Source organism: Lepidochelys kempii, chromosome 1 (assembly GCF_965140265.1).
Source record: "Lepidochelys kempii isolate rLepKem1 chromosome 1, rLepKem1.hap2, whole genome shotgun sequence".
In the NCBI taxonomy this organism is placed as follows: Eukaryota; Metazoa; Chordata; order Testudines; family Cheloniidae; genus Lepidochelys; species Lepidochelys kempii.
Window position 1 is genome coordinate 26,472,410 of NC_133256.1, and position 23,009 is coordinate 26,495,418.

The 23,009-nt window shown below is 38.3% G+C and overlaps 1 protein-coding gene and 1 non-coding gene across 12 annotated transcripts in view; both read left to right on the forward strand.

Moving 5' to 3' along the window:
- CEP295 (centrosomal protein 295) overlaps nt 1-23,009 on the forward strand; it is a 55,212-nt gene that overhangs the window by 22,196 nt on the left and 10,007 nt on the right. For 9 of the 11 annotated variants that reach the window (XM_073337112.1, XM_073337074.1, XM_073337084.1 and 6 more), the window contains 15 exons: nt 1,731-1,914; nt 2,171-2,344; nt 3,120-3,344; nt 4,917-5,023; nt 8,612-8,821; nt 9,887-9,984; nt 10,113-11,247; nt 13,058-13,238; nt 13,386-13,538; nt 14,698-14,916; nt 16,502-16,611; nt 17,640-17,784; nt 20,263-20,505; nt 21,538-21,692; nt 21,992-22,157. In XM_073337112.1, coding sequence (XP_073193213.1) covers nt 1,731-1,914; nt 2,171-2,344; nt 3,120-3,344; nt 4,917-5,023; nt 8,612-8,821; nt 9,887-9,984; nt 10,113-11,247; nt 13,058-13,238; nt 13,386-13,538; nt 14,698-14,916; nt 16,502-16,611; nt 17,640-17,784; nt 20,263-20,505; nt 21,538-21,692; nt 21,992-22,157 — 3,505 coding nt within the window. Of the gene's footprint in view, nt 1-1,730; nt 1,915-2,170; nt 2,345-3,094; nt 3,345-4,916; nt 5,024-8,611; nt 8,822-9,886; nt 9,985-10,112; nt 11,248-13,057; nt 13,239-13,385; nt 13,539-14,697; nt 14,917-16,501; nt 16,612-17,639; nt 17,785-20,262; nt 20,506-21,537; nt 21,693-21,991; nt 22,158-23,009 lie in introns of those variants that run through there. The other 2 variants (XM_073337145.1, XM_073337126.1) reach the window with 2 other exon arrangements.
- LOC140905645 (small nucleolar RNA U2-19) lies at nt 17,311-17,392 on the forward strand. Its single transcript, XR_012156891.1, has one exon. It is a non-coding gene; the product is annotated as a small nucleolar RNA U2-19 (small nucleolar RNA).

Here is a 23,009-nt window from a genome sequence, read left to right on the forward strand (position 1 = left end):
CTAATCCCCTTGTCAGGGGTGGAGTAAGGAAATCCATTTTAAGAGCCCTTTAAGTCGAAAAAAGGGCTTCGTCGTGTGGATGGGTGCAGGGTTAAGTTGATATAACGCTGCTAAATTCGACCTCAACTCCTAGTGTAAACTAGGGCTCTGTTTCATTTGAGTCTGATACAAATGAAAAAGTGCTGTTGGCTGAGTGTTTCCAGTGATCATCCTACCACTTTGGAATTCACATCTCCCTTGATACAAAATACCATGATCTTTTGAGTACATTGCAGAGCTCATCTTTTTTTTCCCCAAGATGTTTGAAAATGGGGGGAATTTTAGAGATGACAAACTATTGTATGGGGAAGAGGGATTTAATTTATTAAATTAACTTACTAGTGGTGAGTTATGTTTGTGATATAATTAAATTATATCTAGGGTGCCTAGATCACTTACTACTTTTTTCCACAGAACATCTGTGCCTCATTATGTATATAGGAACGAGGGTTCAATAGTTTATTATAATTTTTCAGTAAATGAACCCATGCCTTATTTATTGTACACCATCTACCCCTTGCAGTGAATATAAAATTGTTAATTGCCTTATGGCTGTTCTGTAGTGCTTATCAAAGTATCTGAGCACTTCAGAAAGATCAAAGAAGTTATCTTCGTAACAAGCCCTTAAGGGGGGGGAAGATATCTTCATTTTCCAAATGATCCACAGACAGATTAAGCCCAACATTTGCAAAAGTGTCCACTAATTTTTGGAGCCATGGTGATTGGCTACCCAACTTGAGTCATATAAGGCTTGATTATTTTCTAAGGTTCTATGTAACTGCGTCTCTTATTGACTTCAGTTGGAGGTGAGTGCTCAGCACAGAGAAAAATGAGACTTTTGCCTCTTTTGTTTCTTTATAATTTGAGAAGCCTGAAACGTTTTCTTAAAACATTTTTTCTGCCTTTTTTTATTTTACATTAGCAATTCTGCACAAAGGTCTTGATGGTGACTAGAGAATTAGAAAAATTATATCACAAGAGATGAGGTAAAAGTTGGGCTTTTAAGAAAGGAATGGATTTTAGTCACTGTTGTAACTCACCGGTTTTTGTTTTAACACTTGTTTAACTTGACTAACATTTTGGAGAAAAGAAGTCTTCCTTAAATATTCAATAGCTCCAATCTGTCAGGCAAGGTGTGCGAGCTAATGATCTATATAATCTCCTCCAAGACCCCAACCAGTCATCCAGCAAAACTAGGGAAGACCAAAATTGACTGCTGATATTTCTAAGGTATAAAATAGAAGGAAACATTTAAAACAGACTTTGACTTCTTTTATATATCATGACAATACAAAGAGAGTACTAGCCCAATCTTTAAAAAAAAATCCTTTGCAGGTCAGCAATTTAACAACACCCAATGTTTTGTTCTATAAAATAGAAAACTTGGAGTTATCCTGTATTTAGGAAAGTTGGCCTACAGGTATATTTTCTGATCTTTAATATTGTAGCTGATCCTTCAGTGCTATTAATGACTCTCTTGATGCCAATAAATGAGTGTAGGATATCTAGATTAATATATTTTAAGAGGTGTTCTGTGTGTATATATTTAAGCTCAGGAATTTTGTATTCCAATATGAAGCAAGCATTAAACAAATCTCATGGCAGCTAAATGAAAATGTTTTATTACTTTTAATGTCAGACTGTCTGGATGTGAATGCTAAATTGTTAATTGATTACTTTGCTACTTGAAGGACCGGGAAAGGTTAATGAAAGAACTTGAACAGATGCAGAATATGGACCTGGCACGCAGAAGACAGATTGTGGCACAGATGCCACCTCAGCTGTTCGAACCTGCATACAGACGCCTGGAAATTAAAGAAGACTGGCAGAGGGAACTGGAGTTTGCCTTTGAAGATATGTACAGTGGAGATAGGAGTAAGCTATTTTGAAAGATTAAGTGAGCCACTGTCAGCATACAGTATTAAAAAAAACAACTTTGTAGTAGGAGATGTAAATTAGATGTGTTGAAAGATTCAAACAACTTCCTTAGTTTCTTTGAAACGAAGTTTTAATTTTGGAACTCTTGAGGAGCTTCTTATGTGGTGGTCTTAATCTTGCAATTTAAAGTGGTTGTATTCCGATTACAGATTAGAATATATGACTCTTTCACATGGTTTCATTTCTTCTTTAGAAATGAAAGGAGACATGATTTTGCACCTAGAGCCACAGCCTTTGCCAATTCCCTCTGATCGGTCTCAGGATGAGGACTTGGATATCTCCCTGGAGCCAGATTTTGCATGTGAGACTCAACCAAATTTGGACAAGGTGGCAGAAAAGGAAGCCCAGCACCCCAGTGAACCAGAGAGTAAGAAACTTTCAAGTTTAACTCTTGTATTGGATATACTTCATTATTTAAGCCATTTGGATGTACCAGAGGAAAAAGAGAGGTATTGTTTTTGTACAGGAATTTTGGAAAATGTAGTAGTGAATTAAATAAAATAAAAATAGAAAGTTTATTAAATACCAGAGATCATGGTATCTTCATCTCTCTTTAATTTTAACATCTAAGAATAAGAACTACTGAATTTAGAAGGGGGATGAGCTACAGTTTCTTTGGAACCATGGCTTTGAGTAGTTTAAGTTGAATGTAGATTAACTAGTTATTAAAGTATTTTTTTAATTATAGATATGAAATCTGTGCATCCTTAACAGCTTTTGATACACTCCAATTTCTGGAATGGAAAGTAATAAATACAAACTTCAAATGAAAAAGTGAACTCTCGGTTTTTTTTGTCTCAGTCCTATGAATTGTGTTGAGTAGTACTGAGGACTATCCTAAGAAGTTGCAGGGTTTGTAAATGTAACTAGTGAAATTGCATGTTGACTGTAATACATGCACATTATAAATATTTTGAAAAGGTACCTTAAGATATCTATGTTGAGAACCTGTCTCCATTCCATATCATAAAGTTTTTTGTGTCTCCTTAATCCATTTGTATAAGCAGCTAATGAAAACAAATTTTGCCACCGTAAATATCTTACTAGGATGATTTTGTTTACAATCAGTGACTTACATAATGTGTACCTTGTTTTGTCTTGTTCTTATACCTTTAAGAGTTTGAGGTCTGTGTTCCTCCTAGATCATGAAGTGAGAGTGGCTCCCCAACCACAATCAAAACTGGTCTTAAAAAAATTGCTAAATAAGATCCGGAGCCAAAAAGACCAGTGGACTTCAAAATGTGATGCAGAGATTCAAAGTGAAATTGAGACAATTGAGTCAGGAACACTTGCTAGTGAAGAGAGACGATTATGTGATTCAGATCCTGGTCATGAACAACATACTGATTCAGTCTCTGAAGCCATAGGTAAGTATTGTGTAGCTCTCCAACTAAATTAAATGTGCTTTGAGAGCAAAGAAGGCCTGGCTGGGCAGAGCTGTGAATACTGCTTTACCCATAAGAACTCGTTAGTGAACAGCCTAAAGTTGGTGCTTTGTTCTGTTCATTTTGGAGATGTGGGTTAAAAAGTGGCTATGTGACTTGGCTTTAAGAAAGACCATTTGATTTTCATTGAGACTTGCTTCTTTGAAAATTTTACCATTGGTCCACTTCTGAATTTTTTTAAAGGGACTTCTTTTAAAAGAAAGTTCTTTGGAGGGAGGCTGAAATCCCTTTCTCCCATATTTCTTGTCATACTGGATATCAAGTAGCAATAAATTGTAAGGACATCTGTTCCTGGATTCAGTAGCTCTTTTGAATTATCTTTAGCATGAAATAGATTGGGTTTACTGCTTGATTTGTAATTACTTTGCAACCATTTGTTTATCGCCCATTTGCTTCTGGGATGTCATTGGATTAATGCATGTGATTGTTTTTTTAGAGTCTAACTATTAGGCAGTTCAGTCACAAGTACTGTAGTTATTTAATAAGTAAATGATCAAGTACCTTTAACATATTAGAATTTTACTTATACTCGTGAATGTATTTGCTGTAATCTCATTGTTTAAATTGAACAGGCATTCCCTGAAATTTTTGGAATGGCTTTGCCATTAAGGCGTGTGTGTAGATGTGGTAATTTTATTACTTCATTGATAAGGTGTGAGAAATACACTTGCTAGAGGGGAGCAGGAAACCTTTTCTCATGAATATTGAGAGCTAGTCATAAGTGACCATTCTCAATTTAAATGCTCCATTGAAGCTGACTGTGTTCATGGGGATGCTGAGAAGGCAGAAGCAGAGGCTCAAAACTCTTCTGCTTGAGGGTGCATGAGGAGAGTCTCTTCTGTCTTTACCTGGCAGTGCTGCCTCTACACCTCTCCTTCTGGCAGCAGAGACCTGAGTTGCTGCTGCTGTTGCTTTTTCAGTAGCTTATTGAAGACTTAGAGAATTTTGGCAGAAGCAGTGAAACCAAATCATGATCTGCTTTCATTGATCTGTTCCAGAAAGCTATGAATGAATTTAGGGGAGGAAAAAGAATGTGAGAAGCTTGCTATACTTTTTTAGCAGCTAGGAAGATGGTGGGTTGGAAAGTGTAAATACTGCTTCAGGAGGGTGTGTGGAGGAAGAGAAGCCCCTTCCCCATCTCCCTGCATCTGGGAGAACAGTGAAAAGGAGAAAGATGAAACTCTCCATCTTAGAAGTTGCTATTAAACCCCAACCAATATAAAAGATGGGGCCCCTCTACAAGATTCAGGGACAGAACTCTAGGTGGTGGGAAGTGCCAATTTCCACCTTCCCAGGAGCCAGTGGGGATGTTGGAGGAGGAACTTCTCATTAGGGTGTTTTCCTTAGACTCAATTAGGGAAACCCACCCCCAGATGAAACACTGGGTTGACCTGTAATACCTACGTTTTTAGTGTTCTGGCTAGTAGTTCCCAAGCCCCGACATGAGTAATATTCCTGACTGTGCTATCTGTTAAATATATACATGTGTTTCAGAATCTCCAGAAACGTTGGAGCATACTGTTATAGCTGGAAATTCAGTCCTAATCCACCCTCAAGAACAAGCAGCCAAAATTAGAACGGAAATAGAGAGACAAAAACAGGTATGTGGGGGTTTTTTTGTTTTTGTTTTAAACTTCTCAGGATCCTTTAACGTGTGCTTTACATTATATTTGCTATATTTCAAATCTAAGAATGGCCATATTGAGTCAGATCAGTGGTCAATCTAGCCAAGTATCTTGTCTTCCAACAGTGGCCAGTGCCAGATGCTTCAGAGGGAATGGTCCGAACCGAACAGAGCAATTTTATCAAGTGATCAATCCCCCTGTCATCCAGTCTCAGCTTTTGCAATCAGAGGTTTAGGGACACCCAGGGCATAGGGTTTTCCTTGACCATCTTGGCTGATAACCATTGATTGACCTATCCTCCGTGAATTTACCTAATTCTTTTTAACCCAGTTACACTTTTGGATTTCACAACATCCCCTGGCAACGAGTTGTATAGATTGACTGCATTATGTGAAGTACTTCTTTAGGTTTGTTTTTAAACCTGATGCCTATTTCATTGGATGACTCCTACTTCTTGTGGTATGTGAAGGGGTAAATAACACTTATTTCCATTCTCCACACCATTCATGATTTTACAGATCTCTGTCATATCCTCCACCCTCTTACTCATCTCTTTTCTGAGCTGAACAGTCCCAGTCTTTCTTCTCATATGGAAGCTGTTCAAACCCATAATCATTTTCGTTACCCGTTCTTTGTACCTTTTCCATTTCTAATATATCTTTTGTGAGATGGGACAACCAGAACTGCATGCAGTATTCAAGGTATGGATGTACCATGGATTTATATAGTGGAATTATGATATTTTCTGTCATTTTATCTATCCTTTTCCTAATGATTCCTAACATTATCAGCTTTTTTGACTGCAGCTGCAGATTCAGCTGATGTGTTCAGACTATCCACAAAGACTCCAAGATCTTTCCTGAGTGGCAATAGCTAATTTAAATCCTATCATTTTATATGTATACTTGGGATTATGTTTTCCAGTGTACATTACTTCACCTTTTACCAGCATTGAATATAATCTACCATTTTGTTGCCCAGTCACCCAGTTTTGTGAGATCCCATTGTAACTCTTTGCAGTCTGCTTTGGACTTAACTATCCTGAGTAATTTTATATCATCTGCCAACTTTGCCACCTCACTGTTTACCACTTTTCCAGATCATTTATGAAGATGTTGAACAGCACGGTCCCGGTACAGATCCCTGTGGGGGACCAATATTTATCTCTCTCCATTCTAGAAAACTGACCATTTATTCCTACCCTTTCTTTCTTGTCTTTTAATCAGTTACTGATCTATGAGAAGACCTTCCCTCTTATTCCATGGCTGCTTACTTTGCTTAAGAGCCTTCAGTGAGGGATCTTGTCAAAGGCTTTTGAAAATCTAAGTACACTATATCTACTGGATCATCCTTGTCCACATGTTTATTTACCCCTGCAAAGAATTCTAAGAGATTTGTGAGGTGTGATTTCCCTTTACAAAAACTGTTGACTCCCCCCCCAAACAAATTGTGTTCATCTATATGTCTGATTATTTTATTCTTTACTATAGTTTAAACCAGTTTGCCTGTAATTGCCAGGATTGCCTTTGGAGTCTTTTTTAAAAATTGGTGTCACTCACATTGCTATCTTCCAGTCATCTGGTACAGAAGCTTATAAAACTGATAGGTTACATACCACACTTAGTTGTTGTGCAAAGTCCCCCATGGTCACACCATATACTCTACTAATAGTCTTTGTACAAAATATGCCTTGTGAAGTATCATTTGAAAACTAACAAGTTGATGGTCAATAATATCATGGTAGCAACATTATATGTGAAGTTATGTATGATGTATGGTGATGGTAGCACATGTTCAAACGCACACAGCCCTGATTAGGCAAAAGTTGTTAAACAGGTCTGTCCTAAACAAAGGAATGTGTGTTTACCTCAGTTTACATATAAGTAGTAAACAGTCTCCATGAGACAGCAGGAGGAGGTAAACTTGTTTCTCAAAGACAAAGGAAAAACTGATTCCTCTAGCCAGGAGTCATCAAAGTTGATGGGCAATCATTGGTCAAGTGGCCGTCCTTTGGCAAGGAAGGGGAGCAGGAACATATGAATCCCCATTTTATCAAGCAACAACATGGAAGCTCTTTCAGAGACTCCACAGCCAGAAGTAACTTTAGGGGTAACCCTCAGGAAAATGCATTTCAAAGGCAGACTGGACTATAAAAGTGGTGAGAGGCAAAAACACCCCAGGTTATTTTTCTTTCTTTCCCTATCTCTCTACTTCTCTCTTTAACCTAAGATGACAAAGGAACCAGCCCTTGGGGAGGGGGGCAGTTCTGACCCAAGAATTTGGTCAGCAATGGGAACATGTGGTAAGGATTTTACCTTGAACCAAGTCTAATTTAAGGTTTAGCTGCTATAAAGAGTTTTATCTTTAGTTCTCTTGTGACAATTGCTGACTTTAATACCCTGTTTAACTACAAAGAGATTTTAAGTGAGTACAAGTATAAACTTGTTTTATTTTTTAATCAAAATTAGTCCAGTGTTTGTGTTTAAATTGAACTCTTAGGGTAACTCGAGTTAAGGTGGCAAACTTGCATATTGACCCCGATGGGAAAACAGACCTTTAATAACTGAATTGCCCAGGAGAGGGCTGGACAGTACAGAACACAAGTTTTTGGGAAAATTTAGAACTGGAAGTTGCTGGGGCCACCCTGCAAGTAATAACCAAGGTTGCTGGAACCCAGAGCATGGCAGGTGTTTTGCTGACAGGCTGCTGGGGTCAGAGTTGCTGTACTGGGACTGTAGCTATACACAGATATTCAAGATGTGATTTTCATGTTTGTGAGCTACAACAGCAAAGCATTGTGTGGTGCCCAACGTTGCAGTGCAGGTGGTGACACACCCCATCACTGGTCTGGAGTGCACCCCGGAATGTGACCGTGACCATTAAAGATCTTGTGGCATGTTGTATAAGAGTATGTGTTAACCTCTGTGTCCTGGCAACAATTTCAAATAGATTCTGTATTCTTCACTACCTATCCCAAGGGGTTTTGAGCTGCTGTTGTGCCCAGGTACTTCAGTGACTTGTGCATAACAAATTCGTAGACCAAAAAAATAAGCCACTTCAGAGTTTTGTGAAGTGCAATTTATGCTGTGTACCTTTTAGCTACTTCAGAGGTATTGTGAGACTTGCATCAACATTAGCAAAATGTGTTGAGAATCTTTGAAAAGCACGAAAGAATTGCAAAGTACACTTATTCTGAATTCAGTTGCAAGATGGGGACTTTGTCCCCCCATTCCCTCCCACCTGAAAATTGTCAATAGAACTGAAATGAATAGATCACTTTTTTATTTTATCAGTTTAATAGCAATTATTCGAAGCAATATGTAATATAGCTCTGTACAGTGAAATTTTACTTAAAGCAACCACCACACAGACAGTAAGAATCTGTTCTAGTCAAAATCAAGCAAAATTATACTGTAAACTTTAGGGCTACTTTTAGAGGTCTCTTGCAATAGGGATTGCCTATTGTAGGTTTCGCTGCAAGTGATTTGGGACATAAGAATTAACTATGTTTTATGCTTCTGTCATTTAATTCTGGAGAATCACTGTAGTATTTCTCTGTGATAGATAGCGCGAATAGAGCAACAAAAACAGCAGCAGCTAATTTTGCTTAAGCAAATTGAAGAAAAGAGAATATGCTTAGAGGCAGAGTTCCTGAATGTCCAAATGCAGGCTCAGCTGGAGGAAATAAAGAAAAAAGAGCAAGAGGAGAAAGCTCAACAGTCGCAGCGGAGTCCTGATCCACTTATGAACCAACAGAGGGAAGTGGAACACAAGGTAAAGTAAAAAGAAAAGGAGGACTTGTGGCACCTTAGAAACTAACCAATTTATTTGAGCATGAGCTTTCGTGAGCTACAGCTCACTTCACGAAAGCTCATGCTCAAATAAATTGAAGTGAGCTGTAGCTCACGAAAGCTTATGCTCAAATAAATTGGTTAGTCTCTAAGGTGCCACAAGTACTCCTTTTCTTTTTGCGAATACAGACTAACACGGCTGTTACTCTGAAAGGTAAGGTAAGAATACTTTGTATCAAAATTGAGAGCTGATTCCCATTACTAAATTGGAGTAATTGTTTAAACTTTATTTTCAACTTGTTTGCCGTGAGGCAGGATTTCCTAGCTCCAAAATGTATTTGTGCTAATGTGTAAGCACTGATTCGCTTGACATCCACAGACTTTGGGTATTGATTTATTTCTGCAGGATTATAGAACATTTATCATAGAAATTAGAACATTTTTATGCACAAAAACCAAGGTCATGTGGCTGACTTGTGCAGTGAGCCATATCATTCTCTTCTGTACAGAAACGCATGGGAAGAGGGAAACTACTCTTTAAAAAAAAAAAAAAAAAAATGCCTTTTTGGCTACATAGAAGCCCCAAACATTATCACCTCAGGAGGAGGGGGAGATGAATGAGGGTATGGAAAGGGTATGGTCTAATGGTTGCTCTTAAGTGATCTTGAGGCATCTTCTTTCTAGACCCCCATTCCTCCTTTAAATGCAGCCATCTTGGATCATTGGTCCCCTAGTCTGTGGCTGGACCCTTGTACCTCTCTGAAATAAGCGGCAGATCAACTGAGAGCATTAACGTCCACAGTATGTGCTAGTATATAATACCACTTTGGCAGGAGAGAATGTAGCCTTAGACCAGCTGCTCTAGGAACTGCACCCCAGCTCCACTGCCTCAAGCTGAAATTTCATGGACTTCAAACAAGCACTAATGCAGAGTGGCTTCTGCTGGCTTTAGAGTAAGAGTGAACATGCTGCCTAGCATTAATCTTATTTAATAGGTTTTATACGTGTTGTTTGAATTTTCCCACCTAAACAATTCATTTCCTGTTAGAATGAAACTGCTGCAGTGCCAGAAACTAGCAGTTCTAATGAAGAAAATCATATACAGATGATTCGTAACTATCAACAATGTCTTCTACTGCAAAACAGGTATTTTCCCTGGGTAAAATTAATATCTTGGTTGGATTGTTTGAGAATTATTTTGTAATTGAAATCTGTTCCAATAATGAAAAATGTATTCATGCTACACAGGAAAGAAATGTTTTTGTTCTGTTTAGATTGCACAAACAGTCAGTTGAAGAAGCCAGAAAACAGTTGCAGGAATATCAGAATAAGCTGAAGCAAAGATATCCATCTATTTCTATGCCATTAGGCTCTGCGGTTACGTTGCAGTCAAGATTTATTAACTTAAAACCAACTACCTGTGAATCAGTTTTACAAATGCGTGGTCCGGCAGTGCTTCATAGAGATCATCCATCAGCTAACCAGTCATCTGTGCAAGTTCATGTACAAGAATATGTTCCGCCATTAACCACACATTCAAGAACACCTTTTGTGTTGGAAAAGTCATTTGAACAGAGAGATGACGAGCAAAGGCATAACATGGGCTCTGGTAGACAGATACAATCTATAGAGGCCTTGCAGTTGGAGCAAAGGCAGTTTCATTTGCCACAACAGAATTACCCTTCACAAGAACAGATGGAAATGTTGGATCCTTCTGATCATCAGGTCAGAGAGTTGTCAGAATCCCAGAAGCTGCGAGGGTCAGTCATGATGACTTCACAAGATGCTTCAGTTATGATGCAAACAGAAGCGCAGATACAACGGGACAGTTCAGCTTTTCCCACAGAAGAGTCATCTGAGCCTTCAAAAACCCTAGACCTTGATAAAAAATCAGTAACATCTCAGAAGATGTCAAACCTACTAATAGAGACGGAAGCACAAAAACAGCCTTCGCTTATGTTTCTTGATATGCCAGCAGCAGAGGGGTCTCTGATAGCTCAGGCTGCATCATTTGCTTCTTCAGAATACCAGCAGGTACCTACAGAGAGCAGCATAAAGACAACCTTTGAACAAACTATCCCCCAGCCTTTTCAACGACTTACTTCATTATTTCCTGGTGAATCTGAGACTGGGGTAATCCAGGAGTCGTTGACATCCAAAAATGGAGGTACATCTTTGTTAAATTATTCCAATATACTAAAGTTAAGAGAGAGAGTGCTAGCTTCTTCAGAGAGCATCCAGGCTCAGCAAGACCATTTGAAAGAACTGCAAGAACAACTGGATGTACAAAGAGAAGCTCTTCTTTCTAGGCAGAGAATGCAGGAAGAATTGCTTTTACATAAGCAGGCTAAATTGAAGGAACAGATGCAGAGACAACAAGAGGCTTTGAAGGATTTTCTTAATAAACAGGTATGTTTTGTAAATGTAGTATAATGAGTTGCCTGCTAGTAGGTGTCCAAGCTACAGAGTGGACTTTGCCGATTAGCAGAGTTCCCCATGTAGTGTGCAGACTTTGAGGATGTGCGTTTCTCCTTTATTGAAATTAAGACTCAAACTAGTGATCTGTGACCTTTGTGATCTGTAATCAGTGGTTCTGTTAGAGAGAGGCTCTCGTGGCTCGTCTGTCCAAGGATACAGGAACTGTGCTAAGTTTGTCTTAGCTTGAACTCTGAATGTTCATTGAAGTAGTTACAGTTTTTGAAATATTTGCAGGCATCATTATTCAGCTTTACAACCTTTAAATGATACCTCTAACATTAAGGATATAATGAACACTTGTGTCAGGTAAACGGTTTTAAACTGAGCTACACTTTTTATACCTGCAAACAGGAAAATTGATTTTAAAATTGCTTATATTGCCTTCTGTTTTGTTAAATTGTTTCTGAATAGCAGTAACATTCTGGCTTTGAATTGTTTTTTAATCACTTAACGATATAAAATAACCCCTGTTCATTTCACAAAGGAATTTAAAAATTCACATTTGTAAAGGCTGATCTGTTTCAAAAGGCAACTTTCCTGTTCTGCATCTCAATTCTAACTAATCTTGTTTTAAATTTGCAGCTTCTCCTGACCAGGCAAAAAGCTATAGTGTGATATTTGCGATACGGACAAATATCCATTAAGGTTTAGGCTGGGGCACTCATAATTGTCCCTTGTAATCTAAGAAAAACTCTCTCCCCAACCCTCTAACTATGGGGCCTTTTCTAAAGCTTTTTCTTTGCTGAATTTTCCTTTTTTGGGGAGGTTGGGGCGGGAGGAGGGTGATAACAAAGAGAGCATATTGTCTATGAACTAAGCTACCGTTGATGATTAAAATTTGTTTGAACTTACAGAATCAATTTCATTTACTAAAAATTCCCAGGTTGCCAATTTTTTCCAGTATAAAACTTGTCCATAAAGTCACCTAAGGGATTTCTTTAGTTACCATTCTAAGATTAGAATTGGATGAAAATTTTTCAGCAGATAGTAAATTTGCTGAAAACCAATGGTTCAGGGTGACTAAAACTATTCAAGGTAGAATTGAATTCAGCTAATAATTCATTGGAATAAAAGAGTGCATTTTTTTTTGCAAGTTGAAACACTTTGACTTTCTGTGTGTGTGTGTGTGTAATGAGCTGTTTTGACATTTTATTTTGAAACAACCCATTTTATTTAAGCAAGAAACCAAAATAATTCAATTTTGGTTCAAAATGAACTTATTTTGGTTCAGCCACTGAACCAAAAACTCCGTTATTTGCTCAACTCTATCCAATATAGTCCACAATATCTTCAAGTTAAGCAAGTCTCTTTATAGAAGCTGGCTATACAGAAACTCTTTTTTTGCCTTATTTTATTTAAACCGGTCTAGAACAGTAGGCATCATAAAGAATGACTTCACGCTGCTTTGGTTCTCTGCCTTTCATTTGTGGAGTCTTCAGAGAATTAAAATCTCTATCGCTGGTAACTGAGAAGCAAATAGAAATATTATTTCAGGACTGGATCCTGCAAGAAACAAATTATTTTGGCGCAATTCAGCAAAACACTTAAACACACAAGTAATTAACTTTTAACAAGTATTCACATGCTTAGATGTTTTTCTGGGTTGAGCTCTTAGAACCTTTCTCTTTCCATCTTCTGGAAAGTCCTGAGGTATAGTGTATTTGGTACACATGGAAAAAAATAGAGGTTTAGTAAAATGGGTGTGAAAATTATCTTAGCCACTGTTACTTCCTTTTTTAAGAGAGAAGAATCTGTCACGTACAGAGAGATGACAGAAACACAGAAGTCTGATCACTTCAATCTGATGACTTACCTTTTCAAAGATGCAGAAAATAAATCTCAAGAAGTTAATTGTGGTGATATGAACAAATATGATGAAAACAGATGGCTTTCACAAAGCATCAGTCAAGCTGAGCAAATCGGTGAGGCCATTTATCATATTATAATGCTGCTGCTCAGTTTTTCAATTATAATTGCTTTCTTTTTTCCCTTCCCTCAAATTGGATCTTCAACTGCTTATAGTATGTTGCAAAAATGTAAATTGCAGAACATTTATTTTTATATTACAGAGCAGTCTCAAAGAATTCTGGGAAGAGAACAGAGATGGCAAACTTCAAAACCGCCTCTGGCTAAAATCAAGTTAGGGCTAGATTTGGAACAACATGAACTAAGTGTAATACCAGAGCTAGACACGCCAAGGAGTGGCAAAGTTTCTTTTACAGGTAAAAAAAAAAAAAAAAAGCAACAAAACTTACTAGATGTTCTGGTGTGCTTGAAATATAATTCCTGAAGTAAGAAATGAGCATTTTTCTTTTAAGACTTTGAGGTGGTTGAGGGTGAAGCAGGGGTCTCAGCTGTAGCTTTATTGAGGTTCAGGTATTTATTTTGTATTTGTACAAAGGGTGATAAATTGTTCTCCTTAACCACTGAGGACACAATAAGAAGTAATGGGCTTAAATTGCAGCAAGGCAGTTAAGTTAGACCAGGGGTCAGCAACCTTTCAGAAGTGGTGTGCCGAGTCTTCATTTATTCACTCTTAATTTAAGGTTTTGCGTGCCAGTAATACATTTTAGAAGGTCTCTTTCTAGAAGTCTTTAATACATACAACAATAGTTCAGTTATATAAAGTAAATAAGGTTTTTAAAATGTTTAAGAATCTTCATTTAAAATTACATTAAAATACAGAGCCCCCCAGACCAGTGGCCAGGACTCGGGTAGTATGAGTGCCACTGAAAATCAGCTCGCGTGCCGCAGATTGCCTGCCCCTGGGTGAGACATTAAGAAAAACTGTCAGGGTGGTTAAGCACTGGAACAAATTACCTAGGGAAGGTTGTTAAATCTCCATCAGTGGAGGTTTTTAAGAGCAGGTTAGACAAACACCTTTCAAGGATGATCTAAACAATACCTAGTCCTTCCTCAGTGTAGGGAACTGGACTAGATGACCTCTAAAGGTCCCTTCCAGTCCTACATTTCTATGATCGGAAACAGTATTTCTCTTTATGTACTCTGAACATTAGACAATACTTTGTAGACTGTCCATTTCACTGTTGTATCCCCTGAAAAGTCAGGTAGCTTCCTTAATTGCTTAGGTCTTTCAAAACTAGGAAAACCTGGTTCTAAAACTACACAAATGGGCAGAGGGACTCAGTAAATTAGTTTTAATTTTTTTAATTGACTAGAGTTCAAGTTCACAGTATCGCTTTAAATTAAACCTAGAAATTAAATGCATTTTAGCAAGTGCTAAACATTTTAATTGAAATCGAACACTTTACAGATTCAGTACTGTATTTCTGTAGTTCAAAATGCGCGTTTCAACACAGCACGTCTTTTTATGAAACATTACCTCTTATCTCTAGTAAGTAAAAATTCTTTCAAATTCAGATAAGGCAGATTCCGTTGGTGGAGAAGCTTCTCTCATTTCATCTGTGGAAGACCTGATGTCTGGCATGTGCAACAGTGAATCTGTTCATGAGGAAAGAGACTTATCCATAGGAAACTGCAAAGTACAAGATTCTAATGAGAACCCAAGATACACTAACCAACTAAGCAGTTCTTGGCATGAAAGACTGGTGGTGGATGCTAGTAGTTCACGTGAGCCAGGTGGGAGAATCCATCTTTTTTTAAGGTATATGTAGTTATTTTATCATTGTAAAATATACAGCTCTTTAACTATGTCTGGCCTGATTTGTTAGAGGATGTACAGTGGGTCTGAAGTGTGCATGTGTGTCTCTCACACGCACGCTTGACTCTACATACATTTAAATGTAATACTCAGTTTTATAGATCGTATTTTAGGGAGTTTCCCTTAGATTTATTCCTCCATATTATGGTGACTTCCTCAAGGAACCGAACCACCTATCGTATGGGTGGTAATTGTGGTCTTAGATGCTTTCATCCATGTGGTCCTGGATTTCAGGACTGAATTTGGTACTCCTGCCAACCATATATTTTCCTTTGAATAACTCTGGTTTTAACAAATACTGACTAAAGACACTTTTTAAAAAAAATATCTGAATGTGTTAAGGGGTAGGCAATTTATAGATAGCTGTGGGTTTTGGTATTTTGGTTTAAAATAGTAACTAGACGTTATATATAAACACCTTAAATTTTCCAGCCTTAAGCTCCAATCCATGTTCATCTGCTCAGCCCCCAATCCCAAACAACCCTGCTAGCATTATTCCAGATGTGATTTTACTTCCACGTTGTTATCCCAGTCAAAACTGCTAACTGAACATTGTTCCTTTTCTGATCCATTTTCATTTTACCTAGCTATCTACTTTAATCCAAAATACCTGCCCATAAAGGCATTATTGACTGTATTAAATCACATTTTGTTTAAATGGGCCCACGTTACCAAGCGATCCAGATCACTTTGTATTACTGCCCTGTCCTCATTATTTATCACTCCACCAATCTTTATCTGCACCAGTCTTTGTGTTTCTACTTCAGAGATTGGGAGGTGAGATCTGAGAGTACATTCTCTAGTTTGCCTCAAAGGGGGAGCTCTTGGCCTTATAGGTCAATAATTCTCAATCTTTCCAGACTACTGTACCTCTTTCAGGAGGCTAATTTGGCTTGCATACCCCCATGTTTCACCTCACTTAAAAACTGCTGGCTTACAAAATCAGACATAATACAAAAGTGTCACAGTACACTATTACTGAAAAATTGCTTTTCTCATTTTTACCATATAATTATAAAATAAATTGAAATGTTAGTTTATACTGACTTCGCTAATGCTTTTCATGTAGCCTGTTGTGAAACTAGACAAATATCTAGATGAGTTGATGGACCTCTACGTACCCCTAAGGGTACACATACCCCTGATTGAGAACCACTGTTCTAGGTAACAGTTTTCTTTCTCTAACTTTTGATGGCATACTTCCCCCACTGATTAAGTTCTTCAGATAATATTTTGCAAAAAAGAATGTATCGTTCGCATTTGTAAATTGTAGAAAAGCCAACTAAGGAGAAGCACTCTGTATTTACCAGTGCAATTGCTGTTCCTGGAGGTAACACAATGGATCAGATAGTTTTTTTTATAGTCGATAAAGAAGAGGTAAACATGAACAGAAGTCAACAAGTTATATAGGAACTGAGGCAGCAGGATTAAGTCTGGTTGCCATCTAGTGTTCAAAATTTGGTAATGTTGGACTTTTAGCTGTTTCCTGTTCTTGATTTACAGCCAGCCCCAAGGATTCTGTTGTCATGGGTCATGATTTACCAATTTATGCTGCTGACATTGGAAGGGGAGTAATTACAGATTCTCAGCCATCATTTAGACCTGATAGTACGGTTAGTTATGCTGGAAATTAATATAGCATGTCTTTTAAAATAACTATACTACTTACATTCAGTTGACTGTCTTAGTATATCCTAAACCTTTTTTATTTATTTGAAATATGAATTTGAAGGTGACCTGCAAAGTGTTTTGTGGGGGCAGTTATTTATACCATAATTTTGTTGCTTTGTGATGTGTAAAACACACATGCAATTCTGCTTCTTTTTTCAGTAGAAATTCAGGTCTTGTTTACCCTTTATTTCCTGCAAGTTTTCATAGACTACTGGAGAAGTGGTGTGAATATTACAAGTTTCTGAGCAGCTAATGGATGAAAGGGTTTTTAAGTAATTTAAACCTGTTTTGTTAACACTTTAAAAAAGACAGCAGCAAAATCTTTGAAATATTCAAATATCTTGTCCCTTTCAGTTCAGGACTAAGAAAGCACTTATTCCAGCTTTTCTGATCTCCTAAGGATTTGTCCAGCAAAAACAGGGGAGAGAACTTTGTATCCCTGATATTTTTACAATTTAAAACAAAGCGAAATTTCTAAAAAATAAAATAAACCTTTCCAGGCCCCATTTATATGACATAAAGAAACAAAAAAGGCACAAACCCAGCAGTCTTCCTTTGCAGGTCACCTATAAAATGAACATGGAGGCTTTCCTATACTACACTTCTGTTCCTCTGAGATCTGCTCTTTTATTATTGAAGTGGATCTATGATGAGAATAGCCAAATCTGAGCACCAGTAGATCACCTGGTTTACATGGTGTATGATCTATATAGAGTTCTGGGAAGCAATATAACGGATCCTGAGAATGTGGTTGTGTGCTGTGTGTGGGGGGGTGTGTGTGTGGGGGGGTGTACGCACGCATGCATGTGTGAGAAATTTTTGTACTGAGCAATGATGAACCTTTATTTTGCCTGAGTCTTCAAATAATGAAGGTTCCTACACTTGAACTGAGCTCAAAATTAAGTGTTTGTATTTTAAATAATTTGTCTTGTTCATAGACAATGCTATAGTTATAGTTTCTTGACCCTAGGTAGAACTTTCTAAAGGATGGACAGCCAGTTTTGCTCCACAGGCTTGTGCACGAGAGGCAGCCTGTGATTATTTGTCTTCAACAACCATTTCCACTGGCAGTTTTTTAACCGGTGAAAAGTTGGACCTAAGCCGTGCTAACACTGGTAAATGTTTTTTTCTTATAAACTGGATTTTATTTACAATATTATAAAGGAAAATGAATCTAATACTTTGACATTAGTGAGTTCTTCTGAAAGAAGATTGATTAATGTGAAACTTTACTTAAGCCTTGTTAATGTTGCCCTCTGAAATAGAGCATAGATAAAATGGAATGCATGTTCTATGGTTGTAGCTTTATTTGACTTTCAAGAAAGCTGAATATATTAGCAAGTTAACTACAACTACATTAGTTTTGGCAAATGGCAACTGAAGTTACAAGTACTGTTTGAAGTACCTCTGGTTTTCAGGTTGGCAAAACTGAAAAAAGGAAAACTATAAATTGTTTGCTCAGAAAAGGAATTTAACATTTCATACATGCACATACAGTAAGTCTTTGCTCTTCTACAGTAAGTCTTTGCTCTGTCTATGACAGGTCGGCAACCTGTAGTACGCGTGCCAAAGAGGGCACGAGAGCTGATTTTTAATGGCACGCTGCTGTCTACAGTAGCATGTCATTAAAAATCCTGCCTGGCCCGCTCTTCTCCGCACCCCCCCCCCCCCCCCCGATCTCTCCTTGCAGGGCAGGCAAGCTTCCCCCTCCCCCTGCTTCTTCCCCCAGTGTGCTGGGTTCCTGCCCCTCCTCTCCGTCCCTGCGGCTATGGAGGGGGAGAGGGAAAAGTGGAGCTCCAGTGCGCTCTCTGCTCCGGCGACCTTGGGGAAGGGGGTGGAATCGGGGTATCCCTTCCAGCCCCCTGCCGTGAGCCACTCAGGGCAGGGGGCTGGGAGCACCCCCACGACCCCAGTCCACACCCCCAGCCCCCTGCCCTGACTCTGGCACCCCCCACACATACCCAGCCCCCTGCCCTAACTCCGGCACCCCCCACACCCCATGCCCTGACTCCGGCACCCTCCTCACACACCCCCACACCTCATGCCCTGACTCTTGCATCCCCCACATCCCACCCTGAGCACCAAACAGGAGGTCCGTGTGTGCGCACACCCCCCCACATTCCCACCTGCGCCCCTCACAGCAAATGGGAGCTGCCCTGGTAAGCGCTCCACACCCAAACCTCCTGTCCCAACCCTGAGCCCCCTCCCTCATTCTAGCTGCTGGCCAGACCCTGCACCCCAACCCCCAGCCCTGTGCTCAGCGCACTCCCATCCTCCTCTCAGTGCAGAGAGAGAGGAAGAGAATGGCTAGAACCAGGGAGAACGTAGGTACCTACTCTTACGTGGACAGGGCCGGGACCCGAGACCGGCAGCGGGCTGAGCGGCAGTGGGCTGAGCCGCTGGTCTGGGGTCCTGGCCGCCGGCCCCGCTCAGCCCGCTGCCGGCCTAGATGAATGGAACCTGAGGCCAGCAGCGGGCTGAGCGGGCCGGCAGTGTAAGATCATCATTTTAATTTAATTTTAAATGAAGCTTCTTAAACATTTTGAAAACCTTGTTTACATATGACAATAGTTTAGTTATATAATATATAGACTTAGAGAGAGAGTCTAAAAATGAGTCTATAGAGTCTAAAAATGTTAAAATGTATTATTGGCATGCGAAACCTTAAATTAAAGTGAATAAATGAAGACTGCACACCATTTCTAAAAGGTTGCCGACCCTGATCTGTGAGTTTCAGTATTACTTGACAATTTGTCTGAACAGTGATCACAAACTTCAGATGTTTTTTCATAGCATACACTTTGTAGCAAGCCTTAGAGGTATGGTTTTATCAGGTCTGATATGGTATTTTAATTCCTCATTTTTATATGTTCATAATTTTCTGGGAAAATCTCATTTTGGGAAGAAATTCCATGGTCTTGAGTTACTTTGAACAATACAAGTCAGATATTTTCCTCAATATTCTAGATATGACAGGTTAGTAAACATGAAACATTCACATGGGTTTTTTTTCACTGAATGCATCCGATGAAGTAAGCTGCAGCTCACGAAAGCTTGTGCTCAAATAAATGTGTTTGTCTCTAAGGTGCCACAAGTCCTCCTTTTCTTTATTCACATGGGTGTGACTGAGTTAGCATTATGAGACCTAACTTTTCTTTATTCTTTTTGAATATAGTCTTCTGATTCAAGATTTCTGAAAATATTTAACGCTTTAACCGGTCGTGTTATGTAAATTTTTTAAATAGCAAACTCTGCCCTACATAATGTGTGTTTAAGGATACACTAAAACACTGTGGGGCACTCAGATGCTGTGGCATTGAGGGCCACATATGTACCTGAGAGAGAGGGTAAAGATCTTCATCCTTTGAAGTTGCTACGCTCCATCAAGCATTATGTGATTAGGTATTGTCAATGTAGATTTATAGAAATTACTTTTAAGTTTTGTATGGGAGAGAATTGTGATAGAAGACCATCATTTTTTAAAAATCTTCAGTTTACGCTGTTTCAAGGCTGTCAAAAGTTTATTTTCGGACAAGTTCACTTAAGGGGCTTATTTGAAAAACTGGGTGTCAGACTTATGGTTTATCTTCCAGAGTTATCTTCAAATAGTGCAGAGGATAGGATATTGAGAGAAACAGCAAGCAGCCCTTGGGACTCTTTAGCATCTCTAACACCTACCACTGCTCAGCAGAGGCAAGAGAATTCTTCTGAAGTTTCTGAATTTCATCTGCCTGCAGAAGAGAATTTTATCTCTAATAGAAGTCAAATTCAGCAGATCATAGACAAATATACGAAAGATTTGAACTGGTTACCTGAACACAGTACATCTTTCCATGGTAATAACCTGTTTAGAATATGGAGACTGAATACAAGAACTAGAAGTATACTGTGAGAAGGAGTTTAACAAGAACATGCATTTAATCTGTATTCAAACTTTAATTACATTTTGTTAATCACTAGATAATATACATGTTGATGTTCCCTGTTCTGCTGATATTCTGCACCCTGTGGCCAAATGCCAAAAAGATCAGAGGCCCAATTATATAGTCAGTTGCATATGTGCAATTTTCACTGGCTTCAGAGGAAGTTGTGCATATGCAGCTGGTAGGATAATTGGGTGGTTTCAAGATATTTTTGCCACGGATTTATCTCCGTCTGTAGTGGAAAACACACACATGTACAGCTAACGGTAAATAGTAAATACTAGTATTTTAAACCAAATCTTTTAAAGAAAATGAGGTGTAATTTATATAGCATTTATTTATATATCCTTTTAAGTTTTTGTTAATACTCTATGCCTTCAAATTAGAAGACTATGCATGAAAGTATGAGAGTATGATCATGAATTACTACTTAGTGTTTATTGACAGGTTTCAGAGTAGCAACCATGTTAGTCTGTATCCGCAAAAGGAAAAGGAGTACTTGTGGCACCTTAGAGACTAACAGATTTATTTGAGCATAACCTTTCGTGAGCTACATGTATTTTCCACTACATGCATCCGATGAAGTGAGCTGTAGCTCACGAAAGCTTATGCTCAGATAAATTGGTTAGTCTCTTACGTGCCACAAGTACTCCTTTTCTTTTTACTTAGTGTTTAGCTTCAGCATTTTAGTTTGTCACTGTCCCAGAATACTTTAAAACAATCTTAGTTTTTACTTTGAATTGACTCAGCACAACCTGTATTGGTAGTGTATACACATGCATCACTTCAGAGAGACAGTGATGTAAATAGCCTGTTTTAACACAAAATACTTGCAAAACTATTCATAAACTTTTTAAATCTTATGCATTACATTTATAGCACCTGAGGTGTAGGTGCCAGGTTTTCATTTTTTAAAAATAAATTTTCCACTTTTTTTTTTTAAAGCTCCAGCAGTTGGACTCGATTTTTCTGATATAGAAAGAAATTTCCCTAACTTTCAACGTCCACCTTTTCAGCCTTTGGAACCAAGTCCTGACTTTGATATCTCGTCATCTCTTTCTCAACATAGGATTTCTGAAGACAGCAAGGATTTCAACAAGGTATTACACACAGTTTTGAAATAAGGGAATGCTTTGGCATGCAATTTATATAAGGTTACAGTGTTGTGTGATTAGAAACTTAATCTTTTGACATTTACAGAAAATATAATGGCAACTTTGTGTTTTTATCTAGAACTGACAATGTAGTTCACTTCACAATAATTTGCTGTTTGTGATAGAAATGGATCTGAAAGAAAAATTAAAAATTACTGTTGCAGTTTTTCTCTTGTATTATATTTCTGAGAATATTTAACCATGATCAATAACTAAATTCTTTGCCATGATTCTTCTGCCACTAGAGTTTAGCTTTCTCAATCCAAAGTCAAGACACATCTGTATTTCCTGAAGCCACAACCTCTAGCTTGAAAGCGAGAAGTTACAATCTTCATTCTTTCCTTAATACAAAGAAGCTAAACAATACTACATCACAAGCAGAGGAGTCGATTAAGGAAACTGTTACTCTGGGTATGGATCTGTTTTTAATGTCTAAACGTGGACATTTATAGTTGTTTGGTCCCCTGCAATTGTGTTCTCTTGAAGTTAGTGTGACACTGCTAGCTGTTTGTTGTATACACTGTCTTCTCTGCAATGTCATAGCTTAGCTCTTACTCTGTGCCCCCGTTGCTGTTTAACAAGACTGTGTCCACAGACCTGGTTCCTTAGTTTTTCTGCTGTTGGGTGATATTCCCAGGAATTACGCAATCCAGTTGTTTGCCTTCCCAATTATTAAAATTGACTGTTGACTTTGGTACATGTTTCCTTTGAGAGCATATGTAATTTTTATATTCAGGCCACTCTGTAATGTATAGATACTGCTTATTTACTGATACAGTGTTCTCAGACAAAAGGAAAAAATACACTGTTCACTTTTTAAAGGTGTGGGCACACATTCTGTGTAACTCACCTTGCTGTCTCTGGGTATTGAAGAGATCCAAATGCGGAATGCATGATGCTCAATATCTAGACATAATAGTTACTTAAGGGTAGAATTTAAATTTGTAATTTTAGCTTAAATCATTATTTTCTGAATCCTTGTAAATTCCCTCTCTCCAAAACCGATTATTTCATGTACTGAAAATACAACAAATAAAATTATGTGACATGCATTACTATGAGCACTTTTAAGGTAGATCAAATTTTAGGTCTGTCATCTGAAGTTTTTTTAAAGCAATGACTAATCTCAAAGTATGAGTTGTTCCTGTGGACTTTAATTTTTTTGCTGCTGCTGTTCACCATGGGATGACCCCTTACTCAAGTAAAACTACAGATGTTTTGCTTGTGTTAAGGCTTGCAGGATTTGGCCATACAGAAATATTT